Source organism: Echinops telfairi, unplaced genomic scaffold (assembly GCF_000313985.2).
Source record: "Echinops telfairi isolate 266 unplaced genomic scaffold, ASM31398v2 ScPeMD7_26;HRSCAF=91, whole genome shotgun sequence".
Taxonomy (NCBI): Eukaryota; Metazoa; Chordata; class Mammalia; order Afrosoricida; family Tenrecidae; genus Echinops; species Echinops telfairi.
The window spans coordinates 6,117,206-6,142,042 of record NW_022103923.1 but is presented as its reverse complement, the minus strand read 5'-3'; the positions used below and the strand labels follow the sequence as shown (position 1 = coordinate 6,142,042).

Here is a 24,837-nt window from a genome sequence, read left to right as displayed (position 1 = left end):
GTATGTATGGATTGTGATAAGAGTTGTATAAGCTCCCAATTAAATGATTAAAAATAATAATAAATTAAAAGAAACACTAGGGAAAAAATGACAGGCCAAGAGGAGAAAAAATTATCTATGATCCTAATATTCAGCTCTTTTTTCTCAAAAGAGAAATAAAAGCATAGTTAGATAGTTACCCCAAAAAACCCATACAACTTTCTTTTTTTTTTTTTGGCATGCAGCTTTAATGTCAGGGGGGAGGGAGGTGGGGGAGGGGAGCTGGCTGCTGTCCTTTATGGAGGAGCTGTTGGTGGGGGTGCCTCCGGGGCCATAGACATGGGAGTGTGCTGGAATGTCTAATGGTGCCACAGCACGTTCTCAGGGGCACGACTCCCTCCTTTCTGAGGGAGAATGGACAAGCTCATAGCTCCCTGGTGGTGCCCACTATCATGACTCCTGTCCTGGGCCTTGGGAACAGTAGATGGTGCCTGCAGGAAGATCCTTGCTTACAGCCAGAATTTTGGAATGTACTGGGAGCTCAAGGCTGAGCTGAGGGGGTTGGGGAATGTGGGGTTGTCACCTGGTCACAAAGTCCTGATCAACTGAGGGCAACACAGGCACAGGGGCGGGGAGCAGGCCTTCAGAGCTTGTGGGGGTTCACCCACTTATAGCCGCCTTTATACTGGAAGCCGACTCTCTTCATCAGTTCATCTGCTTCCGTGGGCCCTCGGCTGCCATAAACGTAGGAGATGGGCTGGGGCTTCTCGTGATCAATCTTGTGCAGCAGCGGGGTGAAAATCCGCCAGGCCTCCCGGAGCTCGTCACTGCGCACGAAGTGCATCTGGTTCCCGCAGAAGACGTCCAGGATGAGGCGCTCGTAGGCATCAGGAAGCTTCACGTTCTTATATCGGCTGCTGTAGGTGAGGTCTAGCTCAGACTCTTCAGGGTTGAAAAACATGCCGGGCTTCTTGGTCATCAGCTTGGTGTACACGGCCTCATTGGGCTGCACGCGGATCACCAGTTCGTTGCGCTTGCACTGCTGGTGGAAGATGTCCCCCGCCACATCTCGGAACTGCAGCCGCACCTCGGCCTTGCGCTCGTTCAGGGCCTTGCCGCAACGCAGGATGAAGGGCACGCGATCCCACCTTTCGTTCTTGACATATAAGATGGCAGCAGCGAAGGTGGCCGTGGTGGAACCTTGGGGCACCGTAGGGTCGTCCAGATACCCTTTTGTGGCCTCACCTTCTCCGCTGGGGTTCCCCACATACTGCCCCAGGACCACGTCTTCAGCCTTCACTTCAGTGATGCACTTCAAGACTTTGACCTTCTCATCCCTGACGTCATCCGATTTGGTGGAAGCGGGCTTCTCCATGGCCACCAGACTCAGCATCTGAAGGAGGTGATTCTGCATCACATCACGGATAATTCCAAATTCATCAAAGTAGCCGCCGCGGCCCTCGATGCCAAAGGGCTCCTTGAAGGTAAGGATCACGCAGGCGATGTTGTTCCGGTTCCAGATGGGAACGAAGATCCTGTTGGCAAACCTCAGCACCATGAGGTTCTGGACCATCTCCTTGCCCAGGTAGTGGTCGATGCGGTAGACCTGCTCCTCCCGGAACAGTGCGGCGATGTGGTTGGACAGGCGGTCAGAGCTCTGCAGGTCCTTGCCGAAGGGCTTCTCCAAGATGATGCGGCTCCAGCCCGTGGGGCTCATGCAGGTCTCACTGATGTTCTTGGTGACGACCTCGTAGACGGTGGGGGGCAGAGCCAGGTAGAAGAGGTAGTTGGCTTGGGAGCCCTGGTGGAGGGCGTTCACGTGGCTGTTGAGGCGCTGGTAGGAGGCAGGGTCGTCGTAGTGGCCGGCCACATAGCAGTTGCGGGCAAAGAATTCCTCAAGCTTCGGCTTCTCCTCGGGGGTGGCTTTGAAGAATGGCTCGCTCTGTTTGCGGATATCGGCCATGCTGAGGCGAGAGCGGGCAAAGCCCACGATGAAGGTGGCTTCAGGCAGAAGGCCATCCCGGAACAGCCACCAGATGGTAGGGTAGATCTTCTTCTTTGCCAAGTTGCCCGAGGCGCCCATGATGATAAAAATGTGTGTTTCTGAATGGTGGAAGGCATCCCCACGATACAGTTCTTCCCGGAGGATGCCACACACCTCCGTCTGGCTCAGGGCCACCTGCTCAGCCATCGGTGGAAGGATGCTGGGAGGACGCCGCACAACTGTGCCTGGCTCAGGGCCACCTGCTCAACCGTGGTGTTCTCTCTGTGTCCTCACAGTCGCCTGCAGCGCTAGAACGTTAGCAGCCCCAAACACGTAGCCGTTTCCGGGAGCTGCACGCTGCCAGCCCATTTAACCCACGTGGACAGGTGGGGAGTGGGTGGGGTGGGGTCCTCAGCTAAGTAGAAGAGCCTCAGGCGAGGCGGCGGGCAGCGCCTTGGCCAGCCTCTCCAGGGCAGGATGGGAGGGGCGGGGAGTTCCTCTATTTCTTTAATGCTTCTTCCCCCACTATCATGACCCTAATTCTACCTTAGAAATCCGGCTAGACTAGGGCATGTACACCGGTACAGATAAGAGCTGGAAACATTTGGAATCCAGGACAGATAAATCCCCTCAACCAATAATGAGAGCAGTGATACCAGAAGGGTGGAGGGAGAAAGGGGGAACTCATCACAAGGATCTACATATAACCCCCTCCCCCAGGGGGGACGGACAACAGAAAAGTGGGTGAAGGGAGACATCTCTCAGTGTAAGATATAAAATATAATAATAATTTATAGATTATCAAGGGTTCATGAGGGAGGGAGGATGGGGGAGGGAGGGAAAAAATGAGGATCTGATACCAAGGGCTCAAGTAGAAAGAAAATGTTTTGAAAATGATGATGGCAACATATGTACAAATGTGCTTGACACAATGGATGGATGAATAGACTGATAAGAGCTGTATTGAGCCCCCAATACAATTACTTTTTTAAATAGATAATTCTAATATTTTAGATCTGGATTAACTAATTCTTTGGTAGATGTTACAGTCTTGTCTGGTTGGTGGGGATTCAAATCAGCACCAACATATCAAATAGTTCCTTTATACTAGGCTCATCCATTCTACTACCACCCTTTAAGCATATGAATGTTTCAAACAAAGTGGAGTATGTGGGAATGGTTAATTTATTGGCATATCCTCTCATGGGATTTGATTTTTCTAGTGGTTACAAGTCACTACCATAGATTTCATCTTCCTTTTCTAATATCTGATTAGCAGGGAGCTAGAGTCTGGTAACTTCTTCCAGGAAAAAAATATTTTCTGTAGAATTGCTGTGCCTCATTAATATTGTTCTTCTTGTTAATCTTAGGTTTGGGAGTAAATGACGCTATTCATTTGTGCAAAAACAAATTGGAGTGACCAATCTAATCCCCCTATTTGATGGAGAGCCCACAAAATTGGAACTACTAGTTAGTAACAGGAGCTCTGGTGGCATAGTGAGCTATGCATTGAACCACTAACCACATGGTCAGCAGTTTGAACCCACCAGTTGCTCCATGGGGAAAAGATGACGGGTTGCCTGCTCCTGTAAAGATTTACAGCCTTGGAAACCCATAGGGACAGTTCTACTCTGTCCTATATGGTCTCTATCAGTCAGAATCAGTCAGATGGCAATTAGTTTGGTTTTATAATAGTGCTGGTGTGATTGCGTAAAGGGAGAGGAATCAGGATTATTAGGAAAACCTGTGAGTGACCTTCCAGCGTGTTAAAGTCAGAATGTAAAGCTTAGCAGAATGGAAATAATTTGTCTTGTCCCTCTAATAGTTCATTTCCCTGCAAGATAGTTGATAGAATTATTGCCCCACATAATGTAAAGTCACTCCTAAAGGAATGTTTTTGATCCTCTGTCTGTGCCACCTTCTACCAGATTAGAAACACAATAAAACTCACTGTCATCCAGTCAGTTCCTACTCATGGCAACCCTATAGGACTGAGAAACACTAGTGGTTTTCTGAGACTAACTCTTTGAAAAACCTAATTTTTCTTCCATGGAGCACCTGATAGTTTTGAACCGTTCACCTTGCCTGTGGCAGCCCAATGCGTAACAATTACTCCACCAAGGGCTCCTATAGGACAAAGTAAAACTGCCCATCTGGATTTTAGAGGCTCTAAAACAATGGGAGCAGAAAGCCTCATCTTTCTCCTATAGTGTTGCTAGAGGTTTTGAACAGGTCAACTTGTGATTAGCAGCCCAACTTGTAACCCACTACATCACCTGGGCTCCAGCAGGGTGGACATGAAACCCATATTGAGTTAGGTTAGCTTATCTTCCTTATATGTCTTTCTCCCTCACCAAAGGCACATGAGAGAAAAGATGAGACCCTAATTAGCTGTGTGATATTAGACAAAACATTTAAGCACTCTTAAGAGTCGAGTCACTCATCCATCCATCCATCCATCCATCCATCCATCCATCCATCCATCCTATCTGTATGTATGAGTTTCTGTTATATACCCAGCACTGGAAATACAGTACTCAAAAATCTCAGCGGGTCTGGTAAAGGTGACCATCACCTAAATACTAAATTGGATTATGGTTTGAGAAGTAGTATAATGTAATTGCTATGGGAATACATAGGGCAACAGGGAGTCTTGGTAGCTGTGTTAGTCTGTGTAGACTAGAGAAACAAATCCAGGGAGACACTCATGTATGTAAGAAAGAACTTTATATGCAAGAGCAGTTGAATATTGAGAAAACATCGCAACCCAGTCCAGATCAAGTCCACAAATCCGATATTAGCCCATATGCCCAATACCAATCTATAAATTTCTCTTCAGGTTCACGAAACACATACAATGATTTCAGTTGCAGAAAGATCACAGGCCAGTGGGTGAAAAGTCTTGTGGATCCAGTGGCAATGGAAGCATCTCAGTGATTTCAGGGGTCTCCATGTGGCTCCATCAGCCTCTCTCCATGTGTTCTCAACAGGGATGTCTTGCAGGGAGTCAGCATGTGTCCCACTTCCAGCGAGCTATTTATCTCCTTAGCACCTCCAAATGTGGTCATCAAGCTGAGACCTGATTAACAGGCTAACCTCCACCCCTTCACTCTTAATCCTTTTTAATTGACAACAGATCATGTAAGTACCACAGTGGAACAATGGTTAAGGGTTGGGCTGCAGTCTTCTGGGTCGGCAGTTTGAACCCCCCAGTTGCTATGAGGGAGAAATACAGGGTTTTCCCTATAAACAGTTACAGTCTCGGGAACCCACAGGGGGAGTTGCTATGAGTAGACATGGACTAGAGTTTGAGATTTAGGGCAACATTTGTCACATGCTGGGGAGGGACCAATTAGACGAGTTGCCAAAGAGATGGGTGATAACTGTTACAGGTTGGTAACTGCCAGATTATGTTTTGTTTTAATTTTATTGGGTGTGCTTACAGATATTGTAACAATCCATATTTCAGTTAGATCAGGCATAATTGTACAAATGCTACCACTGTCGGTTTCAATGCATTTCTTTCTTCTTGAACTCTTTGATATCAGCTCCCTTTTATCCCATCGGATTTTGATTCTATATTATGAATTATCTGTTTTGTTGGGGGTGTCAGGGGTTACATTGAATTTATTGACTAACTGACCTATTGAGAGAATTGACATCTTAACAATATTGAATCTTTAAACACATTATTTAGGTCTACTTTAATTTCTTAGCTGAATTTTGTGGGTTTCATCACTGAGATATTTCATATCTTTTGTCAGATTTAATTCTAAGTATTTAATATTTTGATTCTGTAATACAAATGGTCTGGGTTTTTTATTTAAGTTTGATTGAAAAGTAATAATATTGTAATATTAACTTTCCTATATTCATCTTGTATTCAGCAAATTCGTTAAACTCAGATATTAATTCTAGTGGCTTTTTTGTAGATTCTAATGGATTTTCTACATAAACATGTCCTCTGCAAATAAAGGCAGTTCTAGTTCTTGCTTTCCAATACAGAAGCCTTATTTCTTTTATTTCCATTATTGAACTGTTTAGAACTTCTAGTATAGTACTGAATATAAGTTGTGAGGGTACATCCATGTTTTATTCTTGATCTTAGTCTTTCTTCAGTCTTCAATATTATAGGTAAATGATATCTGCACATTCTTCATAGATGCCCTTTATTAGACTGAGCAAGTTCCTGTATATTCTAGCTTGTTGGGAGCTTATAAAGAATGGACAATAGATTTTGTCAGGTGTTCTTTCTGCTTCTATTTAAATTGTCACATGCTTTTTAAATTATAGCTTATTAATATGATAAATTACATAGATTGATTTTCTAATGTTAAACTCTGCATTCCTACAGTAAATGTCCACAGTGCATTATCCTTTTTGGTAATATGTTGTTAGGTTTGACTTGTTAAAATTTTGTTGAGCATTTTTATATCTATGTTTATGGTGAATATTAGTCTGTAGTTTTTTGGGTTTTTTTAATATCTTTGTCAGTGCTTAGTTTTCCTCGTATCTTAAGGTAGAAGCTGAGGTATTTCATTTGAAACCTTTCTTCTCTGATTAAAAACAAACCCTTGTGAACAGCTTTAGTTGCAAAGTAGGAGTATTTTGCTTTCCTTTTCATTCAGTTCAAGTTGTTTCTTCACTTCCCTTTTGTTTTCTTATATTCATGAATATTTTTAGAAGAGTCTTATGTAGTTTCCAAATATTTGGTGATTTTATACAGATTTTTCTGTTACTGATTTATAATTTCTTTTATGATCAGAGAACATACTTTCTATGACCAAATATTTAAATTTATTGAAACTTGTGGTCTGTCATGGTAAATTTGTCTCTGTGCTTTTGAGAAAGTACATATTCTGTTATTGTTGCATAGTATGTTCTATAAATGTCTGTTTAGGTCAAGTTGGTTGTGTGTTTAAGTCTGTATTCTTACTAATTTTGATTTTCAGCTTATATCAGTTATTAATATGAGGTATTGAAATGTTTGACTATAAGCATAGATTTGTCTTTTTTAAGTGTTATCAGTTCTATTATGTATTTTAAATCTGCTTTATTGTGTATTTTAAAGCTCAGTTCAGTAATTAGTTAAAAAAAAACCTTTGTAGGTTCCCTTGACTGTTTTTTTCCCCCATAAATATAAAATAATTTCTTTTACCTATTACTCATTTTTCCTCTGGAATCTACTGCATCTGGTATTAAAATAGACATTTCATCTTCCTTTTTCACTGTCATTAGCAAGATATGGCTTTTTCTTCTTTTTACTTTTAACTAATATATATTTTTATGTTTAGACAGCATATTTGCTTAGACAACTATATGCTAGACAGCATTTTATTGGGACTTTCTTATTTAATCTATTAATAGGATCTTTAAACCATTTATATTTAACATGATTATTAATATAAGTGTATGCCTCTTGTACTGTTTGCTTTTTATTTGTGTCATCTCTTTTTTCTTCTATTTTCATTGTTTTCTTCCTTTTTATAAATAAATCAAGTTCGTTGTTTTTATGATTCCATTTTATCCCAATTATTGATTTCTAGGGTTTTTTTCCCTTGTTTGTTTAGTGGTGGCTTTACATTTCATGCCATACATCTTTAGCCTATTATAGCCTACTTTTAAGTGATATCATACCACTTAACATGTAGTGTACTTTGACTTTGCACTAGTGTACTTTCATTGACCTTGTACTATTTTACTTCCATTTCTCCTTTACCAACTTTCATGATGTTATGATACATTTTTTTCTTTGTGTGTATAAGCCACATAATACATTGCAATTACCTTTTAAAATTATTCATTATCTTTTAAGTGGATTTGAATTATGAGAAACACATTTTATTTGCCTAAGTAGTTACCATTTCCCATGCTCTTCATTACTTTGTATTGATCCATATTTTCTTGCAGTATCATTTTCTTCTGTCTAAAGAACTTTTAATATTTCTTGCAGTGAAGATCTGTTGGTGGTATGTTCTTGCAACTTTTCTAGGTTTGAAGTATTTTTTTTTGCCTTCCTTATAGAAAGATATTTTGCTGGGTAGATAAGTCTTGGCTAACAAGGTTTTTTGTTTGTTTGTTTGTTTTTAATTATTTGTTTCAGTGCTTTAAAGCTGTTACTCCACTATCTTATTACTTACATTATTTCCAGCAAAAGTCTGAAGTCATCCTTATGTTCTTTTGTACTTAATATACCCTCTTTTCTCTACTTGTGTTTAAATGTTTTTTTTTCTCTTTATTAATGGCTTTGAGAAATTTCAAATATGGTGTGTCTTGATTTAGCTTTCTTCCTTTTTGTGTATGTTTTGCTTTGTTTAGCTTCTTTAATCTGTAAGTTGATTGTCTATATCAACTTTGAGAAAAAATCTAGATGCTTCTCCCGTTAGGCAGTTTAATTCTTTATATATCAAATTGCTTGAAATTATCCAACGGATCTTTGATGCTATTTTCATTTTGTTTCTTTTTCTCTGTCATTTTACTATGGCTTCAATTTCATAAACTTTTTTTCTACAGTGTCTATAATTCTCATCTTTGTATTTTTCATCTCAGATATTGTAATTTTCATCTCTAGAAATTTGATTTTGCAATATTTATATACTCTTTGTTTTTTGTGGGATATGTGTAATACAGAGACAATAACAACTTTAATGTGTAATGTGTGTCAGTCCTAGGTTGATTTTGACTGATTATTGTTTTTATTATGAAATGTGTTCCTTGGTTTGATAATATTTTATGAGTTGTCAGACACTGTAATTTTTACTTTTTTGATCCCTTACTAGATTTGTATTCCTTTAAATGTTTTTGAGTCCACCTCCCAATCCCCACTGGATATAGTTATTTATCTTTCTAGCTCTTCTTTTCTGACCTTCTAAGGCAGTTCTCGACCATGCTCAGTCTAGGGGCTAGTCGTATCCTACTACTGAGGAAAACTGTCCACATTATTCTACTGAATGTTCTGTGCATTTAGTTTTTCCATTCTAGATTGTGGCAACAGATGCTATTTCCTGTCTTTTAGGAGTACCATGGAATGTGTTCTATAATTCTTTTTATTGTTTCTTTGTGATTAGAAATTTAGATTTTTAAGCTTGAGTAATTTTGAATAGATTTTTTTAACCTACAGTCTTGATCTTACATTAATGTCTAATGGAATATTTTAAAATTATGTGAGATATGTGACTATTTCATAAATTGTAGGATATTTTGTGTCCCTGGGTCAGAGTAGTCTCCCTATCACTAAGACACCACAAACTTCCTTGGAATTTTTCAAAATATCTCCTTGGGCATGTTAGCTGTTATCAAGCCTACTCTGACTCATGGTGATCCCATATGTGCAGAGTAGAACTGCTTCATAGCATTTTCAAAGCTGTGACCTTTCAGAAACAGACTACAGGGGCTTTACTTTTGAGGTACTTCTGAAAGGATTTAAATAGCCAATCTCTTGGCTAGTAATTGAGTGTTTAACTATTTTCATTGCCTGGAGTAGTACTGTATCTGGGGGTAGTACCTGGGGGTAGTACTGTATCTAGCCAGATCATATTGACATCACTAACATTAATTGTAGCAGAACTGATGTTATATATTAAACAGTTTCTTGGTTTTGTTTATGCATATATTTGTACTAGGTTTAAACTGTATCACAAGAATGTATGATATTGAGGGAATTAATTTTTAAAGGATATTTTCTTAATAAATAGTATGGGAAAATAATATTTTAAGTCCATTCAGAAGAGATTCAATTTTAAGAGCTCTTTGAATGATAAATAATTTAACAAGAAAAACTGAGGAACAGTGTTTCCTACATGGAATGTTGTGGGAAATGAGATGAATAGACATGTGTTGAGTAGACTTGCTAGTAAAGAATGAAAAAGACTAAGTGAAGAAATTGGAGGAGATGCTTTGGGAATGTTTGGAAAAGAATGCAAGAAACTAGATTTTAAAAGATGAAAAGTAATAGCTCTTTTTCTGGATTACAGGAGTGGGAATAGTACAGTTAAAATAGCAGGTAAAGTTATTGCCTTAGTTATATTCATCAGAAGTAATTGTAACTCACTAGTTCTGGTTATGTGGATATCAGGAGAGACCAGACCCTAGAGAAGAAGATCATGCTCAGTAAAGTGGAGGGGCAGTAAAAACAAGGAAGGCCCTTAACACGATGGATTGACACAGTAGCTGCAACATTAGGCTGAAACATAAGAATAATTGTGAGGATGGCAAAGGACCAGGCCGTGTTTTGTTCTTTTGTACATAGGGTCGCACTGAGCCGGAATTTACTTGATAGCACCTAACAACAACAACAGGTTGATGCTGGGGATATCAGATTAAAAACAGATCACTATATATTTATGGCTCATTTGTTGAGTGGCTCGTTTGTCGAGTGAGTATGGGACTACTCAAGGGGGTGCAATATCAGCTCTAAGGAAGGGTAAGGTAAAATAAATGCACATACAAATATTTTTGTGGTTGACTTTTTCCTATACAAAGTAGTAGTTAAATTTAACATGAAGATGTGAAAAAAGTCAACCTTGCTACTGATTTGCCATTTGAACAATGCCTAAAGTTTGATTAAGATTTGTGATACAGTAGTCTTAAAGTAGGGGGTGATTGGGAAGCATACTATCTTATGCTGCATGAGGGAAGATATTCCACTGAGAAAAGGCATAGAGAGAGTGGGGGAGGGGGAAATGAGCTGATACCAAGGGCTCAAGTAGAAAGAAAATGTTTTGAAAATGATGATGGCAACATATGTACAAATGTGCATGACACAATGGATGGATGGATGGATTGTACCAGCATCCAGTAAAATAATTTCGGTATAGAGGAGGGGAAAGTGTGTGTGTGTGGTGAACAAGTACATACTTTGGTTTGGCTTATAAGAAGCTGGGAAATTAGATTAGGGTTAATTTTGTCTTTTATTACTACTTTATCTTTAGTTGCAATGCTTATACTGAAGTAGAAGCCCCTGCCCCCATGATCTTTAAAGGACAAATGATCATTTTATATTTCAAATGGTTGTGGGGGCAGGTGGGGTATGTTTCAATATAATCCCTGTAGTAAACCACTTTCTTCAAAATATCCCAACAACTTGAGAATAAGAACATAAGCAGGAATAGTTTGTGGCTCATTTGGTGACCTTGAGTGGAAGTGTACTTATAATGATGCTTCTGATGCTTCATAGTACTACTACAAGAGAGACATGGCTGAGGACTGTAGTGAACCAAGCTGTTCTGCCTGAGGAGTTCAAAATGGGGAAAGGAAGAAGACTAAAATGGTTTTGCAAATAGTCTAAAAGAAACTAAGTCAAGAAGACAGGAACTAGGAATAGATGACCGCAATGTTTAGTTAGGCAATAAAGAAGACATGCTGTAATTTACAGAAGAACCAAAAAGGATTAGTTTACCATGGTAGTTTTCAAATGTCTATTTTCTCCAACCAGTTCTACTGCGGGCAAAGATACAAAATCAGAATTTCACTCTTTTAAGGAATACTTTATTAAAATTTTCATCTTGCTAAGCAAGTAACTTTCAAGCTTAAGATGGGAAATTCCCTTAGATTTTAGATAAAACTATAAAAACAGCTTTGTTTTCATGGCTTTGTTAATATGTACTGTGGTTGACAGTTCAATTTATTTAATGCTTTATTAAGATCGAAAAGTATTTAACATTGTTATTTGAATCAAGTTTTAATCCAGTTCGGTAAGCCTCTGTTCCCATTCATGCTTGTCTTTGCTCTGTGAACAGCAACATTATGACAAGGCTAAGAGTATCTTGAACAGAACTGAAATACACAGTAACCTTTGCTAATATGGCTGATCATCATCTAAAATCATCTTTATTTTCTGATCACTATATTTGAAGGCACCCTGGTGGTGTAGTGGTTATGTGTTAGGCTGCTGACAGCAAGGTTAGAAGTTCAAAACCACCAGCTAGCTTCTCAAGAGAAAAAGGAGGCTTTCTGCTCCTGTAAAGAGGCTTTCTTCTCCTGTAAAGAGTTACAGTCTCAGAAACTCATGGGCGCAGTTCTACCCTGCCCTATAGTATAGGTTCGATATGAGTCAGAATTGACTCAATGGCAGTGAGTTTGTGTTTTTGGTTATACTCTATCTATTAGAATTAAGATTCAAACTGACTGACCTTTTTCAATATATTTATTAGTCTTGACCAACAGAGTATTACCTGTAGGTGAGATTTTTAGCATACTTTTATTTGACTAGCTGGCTGAGGTTTATTTTGTCTAAGAAATGGAAGCAGCACTTTGGAATATTTGTGTTGTGGGTCAGTCTTGGTAGAAGAGAAGTATAAAGCAAGCTCAAAAATCTTGACTATTATAGAGAAATAACAAAATGCACTCTCATTAAGGACATTTAAGGGAGCCTGGGTGGCATAGCGGGTTAAGCATTGGGCTGCTAACTATACGGACAGTAACTGTACTTGTACACTGTGAAAGTATCAGCATTTTTCTACAAATGAAATGATAATGGCTTTATATGATGGGTCTCTAGAATTGTGATCTATCACTTTTTAAAAAAACAGGTAAACTTTATTATTCAGTGCTATCAGTGGTGCATATTAATCGTACTACAGCCAGATTAAAATTGAATTGTGCAATGTAACTGGTTCCTTCTCCTCTGTTGTATCTGTTAGAGCTGGCTCTGTGAAAGCTGTTTGAGGAATTCTTAATTGCCTGTGGCTCTGCAATGAATTACACACCAGATGTACTGCTCGAAATTCTTAGTTCTTGGGATGCACTTTTCAAATTTTACTTCAATTTGGTTGGAGCACTTACCATTAAGCAGTATAACTGTATCTTTCTAGGTGATGTAATTTCATTCTCATTTATCCCCAAGGAAGCAAACAAGGTCAGCATTCACTTGAAGTTTCCTTGTAGTCTGGTCTTGACTAGGGTTGAAGTTGAGTCAAGGTAAAAAAAATACTGAATTATTTTTGTTAAAATATAGTAGAATGACTAAATATTTTGGAATAAAAGGCTCTTGTGAAAATTGGTTTATTTGATAGTATTCAAATGGCATCATTGTGTTTGTTGTTTCTCCTGAGAAAACACATTTTTATAAGCTTGTCATTTATTTTTCTCTTAATCCATGAGGTATTTGATCATATGAGGGGTGATATGGAATGAATTTATGATGTGGATTTGAACTTTCAGCTGTTGGTTAAATCTAGTCTTGGTGAATTTCTTCTCATCAGCAATCCTATTCTTACCCTTCAGTGCTGCTTTAGGGAGTCAGTCAGCCTTTAGATTCTGATTGAGAGTCTAGTTTAGTCTATGAGTACCCAGTTTTCTGTTAGCATTAGGGAAATGATTGGTATACAGGCCCTCCACAAGCTGCAACTAGAGTAGCTGACCTTGAGAGCTCTTCTTCTGAAGTTACTCTTTAAAGAAAAAACACCTTAAAAGCTGCTTCTGTTAGGATTGTTGCCACTCAGTACCAAGTAAAGAGAGGATATCTGGAATGGGAAGAGTCAGTGCCTAAGACTAGCTCGGGCTCTTTCATGTACTAAGTTAGTTCAATTTAGTAATAGCTGTGCTTCAGTGGCCAGGCCCCAGTTACTAAAGGGATTGGGATCTAGACACTCTTGGTGTAATGGTTTATGTTGTGTGATGATTTGGCGGAACCATGGTTATCAGTGATTTGGCAGACATTATGTAATCATCCTCTATTTTGTGACCTGTTGTGAGTAGCCAAACATTTGGAATGAGAGAGCCCTTGAGGATAGTGTGTGGCCAGCATTTACGTAATACGCATGTGGCAATGCTCACTTGCTCTTGCAATCCTGCATTCACTTCACCATCCTCCAGTTCTTGAGATGTGAGCCTGTAGCTTCCTGCCTGGCCTGCAAATTTTGGATGTACCAACTCCTGCAACTACAGGAGCCAGCAGCCTGTCACCTATTGATTTTGAGTTTATCAGCCCCTGTAATGACAAGTCAGGAGAGGACTCCAGCCTGTTCCCTGATCCATTGGTTTTAGACTTGCCAGCATCTACAATTGTATGCGTTATTTCTTTAAGCTAAATATATACATTTAAATGCAAGCTTCACAGGTTTTATTCCTCTAGAGAACCTACCCTTGTTGTTTCGGTGTTCTGGCTTTGTTGATAGCCCTAAGGAAGGGTGCTAGTCAAGACCAACATTGTACATCTCAGAGATGGGAGAGGATCTATTAGGTTTTAAGATGGCACTGATTCATCTACTTATACCAAATGAGAATAAATGTGGTATATGGAAAGCACAATCTAGAATTGCTCACATTTTGTTAGGAATTTTGTGTAGGAAGTACTTGGGGAGATTTTAATTAGGGAATTATAGGATTTTTCTATGGTATGGCCCGGCTATCAAAAGATATAGCGTCTGGGGTCTTAAAGGCTTGAAGGTAAACAAGCGGCCATCTAGCTCAGAAGTAACAAAGCCCACATGGAAGAAGCACACCAGCCTGTGTGATCACGAGGTGTCAAAGTGATCAGGTATCAGGTATCAAAGAACAAAAAATCATATCATTGTGAATGAGAGGGAGTGTGGGGTGGAAATCCAAAGCCCATCTGCAGGCAACTGGACATCCCCTTATGGAAGGGTCGCAGGGAGGAGACAAGCCAGTCAAGGTACAGTATAGCAATTATGAAACATACAACTTTCCTCTAATTCCTAAATGCTTCTTCCCCCTACTATCATGATCCCAATTCTGCCTTACAAATCTGGCTAGACCAGAGGATGTACACTGGTACAGATAGGAACCGGAAACACAGGGAATCCAGGACAGATGATACCTTCAGGACCAGTGTTCAGAGTGGTGATACCGGGAGGGTAAAGGGAGGGTGGGGTGGAAAGGGGGAACCGATTACACGGATCTACATATAACCTCCTCCCTGGGTGACGGACAACAGAAAAGTAGATGAAGGGAGATGTCAGACAGTGTAAGATATGACAAAATAATAATTTATAAATTATCAAGGGTTCATGAGTGAGGGTGGGAACGGGGACGGAGGGAGGGGGAAAAATGAGGAGCTGATGCCAGGGACTTACATGGAGAGAAAATGTTTTGAGAATGATGAGGTAAAGGATGTACAAATGTGTTTTATACAATTTATATATGTATGGATTGTGATAACAATTGTATGAACCCCCAATAAAATGATTAAAAACAACAACAACAGCAACAAATTTTTGTGAGACCTGGCAATTAAAAGTGCTGTTATTGCTAATTTAGTTTCAATAGGTAAATGCAGTGTGTTTGACAGGTGGAAATGTTTATTCTTATATCACTATTAGTTTAACTAATTTTGTTGTTGATGTTAGGTACCATTGAGTTGGTTCTGACTCAAAGCAGCCCTATGCAGAAAAGAACAAAACACTGTCCAGGCCTGCACCATCCTCACAATTTTTCCTATGCTTGAGCCCATTAGTGCAACCGCTGTGTTAATTCTTCTTGATCCAAGGTGAAATTATAGCAATAAATGTACTCAGTCATTTCTATGTTCGTGGATAGAAAGATTTGACATTGTAAAATCTTTGCCAAATGATGTACAGTTATGTGTCTCCATATAACATGGTGTTGTTTATTGGTCCAGTTCTGAGGATTTTTATTTTGTGTTCTTTGTGCTTATTTCTTTTTCCTATAGTTTAGATTCTCAGGTTATTTGCTCAGCATACAAATTGAATAAATATGGTACAAGGATACAATCTTGACTACACCTTTCCTAAATTTAAGCCATACAGTATCCCTTTGTTCTATTCGAATGACTGCTTCTTTGTTTATGCATAGGCCTTTCATGAACACAATTAACTGTTCTGGAATCCATTCTTCACAATGTTATCAATCATTTGTTATGATGCACGCAGTTGAATGAATGCCTTCACCTAGTCAGTAAAACACAGGGAAACATCTTTCTGGTATCTCTGCTTTCACCTATGGTATGGGTGACACCAGGAATTACATCCTTATTTCATGTTCTCTTGTGAATCTAACTTGAATATCTGATAGTTACCTGTTGATATATTGCTACAACCACTTTTGACGTATCTTCAGCCAAATTCTACATGTGTGTGATATTCAATAATTTCTGCATTCTGTTGATTCACTTTTCTTTGGAATGGGCACAAATATGGATCTCTTCCTGTCATTTGTCCAGGTAGCTGTCTTCTAAATTTCTTGACGTACATGAGGGAGCACCATTAATGGTTATCTATTTGTTGAACCATCTCAGTTGGTATTCCATCCATTCCTAGAGGTATTTTTTGTTTTTGGCTTATGCCTATTGTGCAGCTTGGACTTAGTACCATTGGTTCTTGATTATGTTCTGCTTAATGAAATTTGTTGAACAGCTACCAATTCTTCTTGGTACAGTAGATCTGTATTCCATGCTTTTTAGATCCTTTCTGTGTCACTCAATAATTTACCTGTAGAATCCTTCAATATTGAAATTGAGGTTTACATTTCCCTATCCCTACTTCTTTCAGGTTGAGAAATGCTAAACATGATCTTCCCTTTGGATTTTCAACCCAAGTCTTTGCACATTTCATTATAATATTTTATTTTGTCTTCTTGAGCCTCCCTTTAAAATCTTTCATGTGCCCATTATGACTACCTAATGTAATACTAAAACCTGTCTCAACACCCACCTAAGCACTTATTTTTAATCATTTTATTAGGGGTTCATAAACTCTTATCACAATCCATACATACATCAATTGTGTAAAGCGCATTTGTACATTCATTGCCCTCGTCATTCTCAAAACATTTCCTCTCCACTTAAGCCCCTGGCATTAGGTCCTCATTTTTCCCCTCCCTTTAATTTACTTTATAATTCATTTATTTGTTATGTTTATTGTTTATAGATTTCCTCATGTCCTCTGGTACACAGTCATAATACATTTTAGTTCAAATGACCAATCTTATTATGTAGGGAGTCATATTATTGTTCAGTGGTGGAATTCTCACCTACATGGTAGACCTACATTCAGTTCATGGGCAGTGTACCTCAAGCACAGCTAGTGCACCTCCATTCATCTGTCAGTATTTAGCTGTAATACTGAACAGGTTTCAGTGGAGCTCCTAGACTAGGAAGAAAAGCTTGGTGATCTAGTATTGAAAATCAGCACACACACACACACACACATACACACCCTATTGATCACAACATTCTGGTCCCATTGTGTCTGTGTGTGTGTGTGTGTTGGGTGGGGAGGGTGGTTGCTAAAAGTTAGGGGTAGACTCACAGCTACCACCACCAATCTTTGTTCTGTTTGTTCTATTTCATTTCTTTCTCTCCTTGTGTGATTATTTTTTAATTCATTTCTTCCCAACAGATTTAGATTGGTATTTAGATACTATGTATCAATTCTTTTAGTGTTACTTTTAAGTTGCCACATGAATTATACACTTCTCAAAACGTAACAGTAAGTCTCATTATCAATAACAGTAAGTCTCATTATCAAATGATTCATAGATTTTCAGGTTTATATGTTATTTGTCATACATTTTATTCTTTTAAATTTGTAAATCCCATATGACATTATTATTTGTGTAGATATGGTCAAATTTTATTTAGATTTCCCCCACATATTTGCATCTTATTTTTACTCTTCATCGGTTGCTGTGTCTATCTATCTAGGAGAGTTTTCCTGAAGTATCCTTTCCGAAGAAATCAGAAGAAAGTGGGGGTTGGTTTGTCAGGTGTGCACCAGGTGTCCTCTTCACTCAGTCATTCCTTTGAGCTCCTATGTATTGTATGAGACAGCTGTTTCCCATCCACCCCCTGCTCTGTATGCTCCAAAACAGAACAAACAAAAAACCATTGATATCGAGTTGATCCTGACGCATGGCGCCCCCATGTGTTACAGAGTAGAACTGAACTAAGATTTTCATGATTATGGTGTAATGGTTAAATGTTGGACTGCTAACCACAAGACCAGCAATTTGAAACCATCAGCTGATCTGTGGGAGAAATATAATGCTTCTTACTCCTATAAGGAGTTATGCTCTCACAAACCCACATGTATAATTCTATCCTGTTCTATCGGGTTGCTATGAATCAGGATTAACTCGATGATAGTGAGTTTGAGTTTGGGAATCTCTATGAGTGCAGATTTCCAGGCCTTTCTTCTGTAGTTTTGCTTGGTGGATGTGAAGTGCTAACCTCACTGTTATTGAGATGATTCTTACTCATAGCTACCTTGTCCACGGTTTGAGACTGTACACCTTTTATGGAACAGACAGCCTAATCTTTTAGCCAAGGAGTTTGGATCACCAACCTAATGGTACCTAACACACAGTGTAGACAAGTGCAAACCCTTTTTGTCATCCAGAGACCTTTAACTACATTCCAGAGGTGAATAATTACTGTTCAGGCAAAAGTAGCTTTGTGTGACTGAACTTAATTTTTTTACTAACAGTTTTATTGGCATATAATTCATGTACCATACAATTCCATAGTTCTGTCACATCAAGAAGATTTATACAATCACCACCACAATCAGTTTTAGAACATTTTCTTCATTCTTATAAACATTATTAGCTCCCCATAGCCCCTTCCCCCAACTTTCCCTGCCATGCCCTCAATAAACCATTAATCCAGTTACTGTCTTTATAGATCTACCTATCCTGGATTTCATATACAGAAGAACATGTTTTAGAAAAAACTAAAATTAACAACAAATAAAACTGATAAAAAACCTCAGGTGAAGAGAAAGTAGAAAATATTAAAAACCAAAACAAATTTAAAGGACCATAAAAGAGATCAAATGCATTCTGTGTGCCTATTTCCGTGGTTCTCATTTTGCTCCTAAATCTTCGATTTGCAAAATTTAAGTACCTTGAAAGATGTTCGATGTTTGAAAAAAGATGTTTTGTTCATGTGTTGTATGTCAGGTTTTCTTATTTCAATAGACAGGTTGGTCTAGATGACTTAATTCACTGTTATTGAATGCAGATCTCTCTGTGGTTCTTTTTGTCTCTTAGTGTTCATAAAGAAACAATAAACTTGTATGGGAGACATCTGATAATATTTTTAAGGAAGAAGTGATAAAGAAATACTTCATCTTCACACTACCTCCCACTCTCCAACCCAGCCAGAATTGAGCGAGATAGGGAGAAATCATGCATTCATTACATCCATTTTTCCTTACTCTCTCGATGCTTTCATGAATTAGAGAGTCTTAACCTTGGATTAATGCTACAAATCACTGAGAAGTTTTAGAGAACCAATGCCCAGGCCCTGTTCCCAGAGATTTGGAATCATTTGGTCTAGATAGGAAGATTGAACCATGGTTGTTATTATTATTTTTAATTCTTGAAAGAATTCTAAGGTGTCAGAGCTACAAACCATTGGTAATACTTCAGATTGGAAATCAGCTAGTTTTACAAATGAGACCCAGTAGAAGTGGGAGAGAGGATCACACTTAGAGCTCCTGATGAAAATGAAAATTCATTATAGGGAGGTATGAAAACAAACATTTCATTACTTGTATTTTACTTCAATCCTTCATTTCATTGTAGATAGCATGTATTTCTTTATATAGGTGGTGGGAAAATGGGTTCCAGAATGCCACTCTGGCATGTATAATTCTGAGACAGGTTTCAGAACCATTCTGTGGAAAAGTATCACCAACGGAGGGAAAACTCACTCTTTATATCTTTCTCTGAATATTTTCTGAATCTCTAGGTTATTCTACCAAGTAATTAGGAGGATATTATGTGTAAGTAAGTGTACCAAGGGGTCATGGTGTTGTCCAAAGGAACTTTGGAGTATGGGAATGCCAAATGGGAGGGGACTCAGTCACTCAGCATAATATTGCAAGATTGGTTTGGACCAGGCATGAAGACATTTTAATGAATTACTAGCAGATATTCTTCCATAGAGTTAAATAGGTGAAGTTACTATAAAGGAGTACCCAAGTATTTAGCTGTTATAGGGAATCCACAGGATTATTAGTGAAATTAATTTGATGCTATACAAGACTGTTATTCATATAGACTATAAAATTAGTTCTAATACAGGTTTTGGTGCATACTTACATTCCACTAAGGGAAAAAAAATCTGTAAACTTCACATGGTTTTAAGAATTTCACTTTCTCCCATAGTTGCTTTTTGTATTTATTATATATTCCTGGTTTTTTAAATTCTATTAAATCATATTGAGTTCTTATTAGAAAGAAGTGAATAAGCAAGCAAATACATATTTGCTGCCATGGGTACCTCATGTTTTAAACTTATGCCAAACTTTATGACAAATCAGATGATAAATTATTCTATTGTCTACAAGAATGAAAAAAATGTAAAGACTAGGAGAAAATACCATATATACTCGAGTATAAGCTGACCCGAATATCAGCCGAGGCACCTAATTTTGCCATAAAAACTACATTAAAAATGTGCTGAAAAACTCGGCTTATACATGAGTATATATGGTACACTGAATTATTAATATTGGTTCGAGTTGCTGGAAGGCTCTTATTACATTTTTTGTTTAATTGTATTTTCCAAAGTATCTGTAATGTGTTGTTTTAAAATACTTATAAAAATATTTTAATATTTGATCAAATGCATATCCTTTTTGTTATAATGTGTGCAAAATTATGGATTATGTGTCTGGGGACTTTTTAATTTATTTTTGGGGGGGGACACTTTTTCAATCCATAGATTTTAGGATTGCAGTGAAATTTACTCAGTTTTATATCTGCTGTTACTAGTGATCTCCATGCCTTGTGGTATGGAGATGCTTTCGAATGGTTCTTTACCATTTACTAATGTTTCATGTTAGTTTTAATGTGACTACCATTGGAAGCTATAAGTTAGAACCAATTTGACGGGACCTCACAACAACATTGGAAGCAAGGGTTTCATCTTCCTTGGATCCACAATCAATGGTCACAAAAGCAGCAGTCAAGAGAGATCAAACAAATTGAATTGGGTAAATCTGCTGCACAAGGCCTCTCTAGAGTATTGAAAATCAAGTACCGTATATACTTGAGTATAATCTGACCCAAATATCACCCATGGCACCTAATTTCACCACAAAACTGCATTTAAAAATGAGCTGAAAAGCTCGGCTTGTACATGAGTATATACAGTAGGTTACATTGACTACTAAGGTATGCCTAATCTAAACCATGGTATTTTCAATTGCCTCATATGCATGTAAAAGTTGCGGATTGAATAAGGAAGACTGAAGAAGAATTAATGCATCTGAATTGTGTTGCTGATGAAGAATATTGAAAGTATCATGGATTGCTAGAAGGACAAACAAATCACTCTTGTAAGAGGTAGGGTCAGAGTATTCCTTAGAGGCAAGGATTGTGAGACTTTGTCTCACATACTTTGCTCATGTTAACAGGAGGGACCAGTCCCTGGAAAAACATCATGATTGGTAAAGTGGAAGGGCAGTGAAAAAGAGGAAGACCCTTGTTTTATGGTACCAAAGAGGCCCCATCTCAAATATAATTTAAGGAGAGCATTATTACATCTTAAAAGAGACAAAGAACACAAAGAAAAAGATACATTGTCACAGAAGCATGATTGGAAGCAGATCAGTACATCACAGTTACAGGTAGGACTACAGAAGCAGCCGGAACAGGACCACGATTGGGACGCATACATTGTTAGATAGCAGGGCTTACATGATTGGCTCTGGGTTTCTGACCAAGGCAATTAGGGTGAGGCTGGTAGGGCACAGTTCATGACTTGTGATCCCCTGTATCATCTCCAGTCCATCAAAGATACACCAAGTAAGCCCTTGAGAGATCACCCCTCCTAGGGCTGGCTAGAGAGGGGTGGAGGTGATCTGCTTTCCAAGTCATTCTTCCTGAAGGCAAGATTATCTCCATCCTTGGTTAAGGATTAGAAACTATTCAATGGAGGCTTAATATATGTGGGGACTCTGCAAATGGATTTGGGGCTGTCACTGCTAGTTAGCTGTTTGAAACCCGGGGTACTCAGAATTTAAGCACAAATACACCCTGGACAAGATTCTAACAGTGGGTCCAAACGTAACAGTCCTGAGGATGGCACGGAACTGGGCAGTGCTTTGCTCTGTTGTAGTGTGCCTGCTCTGAGGCCGAACCAACTCAAGGGCGCCTACAGCAGCAACATTGGAAAAGTTGAATGTGTGGCTTTTATGTTGTTGTTTTGTTTCATTTTTGCCATCTTTAGAAGTCCTAAACTGTAAATGGCTCAGGGAACCTTGAGCAAGGGGTAATTCTGTTTCTTTGTAAGTCCTGACACCACAGAGCACTCCTTTCTCTAAAAAAGGAAAATGCCCCGGAACATACAGGGCTTCAGGCTGTTAAGGTCACAGAGAACCACTTGACCATGTCTGATGGACATGTTCTCTGTACCCCTGGCCACACCCTTCTATCAAGATGTAGCTTGACCAGATCTACCAGTGCCCCAAGGAAGCTGAGGATCTCTGTGCCTAGCCTTAGGACACCCAAAGGGGGCAGGGCATAATAGTGTGTTTACCTCCTGATAGCTGAGCATTAACCTGGCTTTATCCTAGCCTTTCCCTCTTTATGTTATCTTTTGTAGCTTGGGGGTAGAAATGAACTTAGTTGAAATATGAAGCCATAAATGGAGACTTTTGTAGAAACTGGTTGAATTTAGAGATTCTAGAACTTTTGTAGAGGTTAATAATTATGTGTGTGTGTGCACGTATGCCTCATTTTTATGCCAAGAATATACCTTCTTGGCCCTTAGGAGTTGTCCCTCAAGTAATTATTGAGCACCTCCTTTGGGATTAATAGAAGCCCTGGTGAAGCACTGGTAAAGCATTGAGCCGATAAATGGAAGTTTGGCAATTTAAACCCATTCATAAGGATTTACGGCCTCAGACAATCTTTGGAAGAGGGTTTTTTTCATCCCTAGCTGGTCCCTATGAATCAGAATCAACTCTATAGTAGTGGGTTTGGGTTTGAGAGTCACACCATGCTGGCTCCTGAGGATATAGAGGTGTGAATAACATGATCTCTCCTGGTGAATAGTTTAGTAGAAGATAATGATGAGTATCATTCTTATATCAGTATAGTTGGTTCTTGTGATAGAATCATATATAAACATCCTATGCAGTCAGTCCCTTTAGGATAGAAGGCATTCCCACAAGAAGTGGTGTTTGGGCCACATATTGAAAGGTAATCTAAGTACATATTGGTGAAGAGGTAAAATGGCCACTATGAGGAACTTGGTTACTACAGAATAGTAACCTGGAAGTACAAACATTCCTCTAGCCAGATTTCAGGGAAGGTCTTTGTGTGGAAGTAAAATTTAAATTTAGCTTTGAATGATGAGATAGACCCAGACTTATAAAGGTCTGGTGGAAGAGCTTGGGCATCATAATATTAAAATGGGGCGTCAAAAAATTTTTGTGGGGAAAAAAATCAAATTTAAAGGACAATAGAATTTTCCCATGAATTTTTTAAAGTCTCCTGTACATATGTCTATGGCATGCATAGCTTTTTATGACTTCTGATATCTCCAATTCCTCAGAACCCTTTAAAGTAGCTATTGTCATTTTTAATTTTAAATAAAGTGAGCACAAGGAGATTAAGTAACTGGTGTAATGATGTCCTAGTAGTAGGCAAATCCAGGTCTTTTGAACTCTCAAACCTATGCTTTATCTGTTTATGCTGTGATGGCTTTGATGTAAAGAGGTAAAAAGTGAGATTAAGAGATGACTGCCAGAGAAGTGTTTATACTTCCAGGTTGCTTGGGAATGCTAAAAGGAAGTTATTAATTTATTGTAAAATATAAATATGCAAGGATTCTTGGCAAGTAAAATAAGTAATTTGTTTCCTGTAAAAAATGTGGTGGTTTTCACGTTTTCATGGACTCCAGACTTCCTGGAACCACCATAGTTAGATGACCCCCTGAAACTACTGACCTAAGATAATCTTTAAACAAAAATTAGCCCCTGAAGTCCTGTTAAATCCAAGCAATAGCCTAGCTGAACTAGTAGTTAAAAAAAAAAGTTTGCCTGGGGCATTATACCCTTTTAAGAACTATTTATAGGGGATCAAAGTGACAGTAACAACTTGAAAGATTGGATGGGAAACTTGAGGCAGAGATTTTATAGTAATAGGAGAGTTGAACAACTCAGAAAAAGAGGGTGAGAATGAGTCTACAACTTGAATGTAATAAACATCACTGAAATGTAGTTGTATAAGTAATAATGGTTGATTTGGTGTATGTTTTGCTGTATATATTTTCAACCACCACAACAGAAATTCATTGATCACTAAATGAAGTTGCCCCAAAATATGAAATGTAAAGCCATCTTGATCTTAATTTATCTGTCTTGCCACCTATGCTAGGTATTCTTCATACTTCATTCCTTTCACTGATATGAGTAATTTTGGTTAAAGGACAAAACCAAAAACGGAATACTTCTCTTTTCAAAAGTTTTAATCACATTGTCTCTTATTCTTTGTGTAAATCCTGTATTTTTATTTGGAGTTTGGAAACAACAGGTCCATAGAGATTTATCTTACTATATACATAAAAATACACAAATCGTAAAAATTTACTCCAACAACGAAGAAAAACATTTAACAATGTTGGCATTGTGTCAGTTGCATCAATAACTTCACTTGTGAAAGGTTTTGGATCATATGGAATTTCCCTGGATATAGGGATGGCATGTCTTGTCAGAAAATTAATGAGTATTGAGTGTTTACTCCTGTTTTTTCTTCACATATTTTACAGTAACATTTCACTGCTTCCAAATCTGCCTGTCAACGTTAGCAGAGTGATCAACATATGGATCTATGTTTTCTTTTTTTTAAAACATTTTATTAGGGCCTCATACAACTGTTATCACAATCCATACACACATCAATTGTGTAAAGCGCATTTGTACATCATTCTCAAAACATTT

General features: G+C 38.4%; 2 protein-coding genes across 10 annotated transcripts in view; one reads left to right on the top strand and one right to left on the bottom strand.

Moving 5' to 3' along the window:
* The window catches only part of CASK (calcium/calmodulin dependent serine protein kinase), a 512,028-nt gene that overhangs the window by 58,082 nt on the left and 429,109 nt on the right, over window positions 1-24,837 (top strand). The window lies entirely within an intron of this gene.
* Window positions 279-2,170, bottom strand: LOC101645792 (glucose-6-phosphate 1-dehydrogenase-like). Its single transcript, XM_045289406.1, has one exon. It carries the CDS (start codon window positions 2,168-2,170, stop codon window positions 623-625), a length of 1,548 nt encoding a protein of 515 aa, XP_045145341.1. The 3' UTR covers window positions 279-622.

Bases quoted from the DNA above. Each gene is read 5' to 3' on its own strand.
- LOC101645792 (XM_045289406.1), bottom strand. From the start codon at position 2,170: ATGGCTGAGCAGGTGGCCCTGAGCCAGACGGAGGTGTGTGGCATCCTC.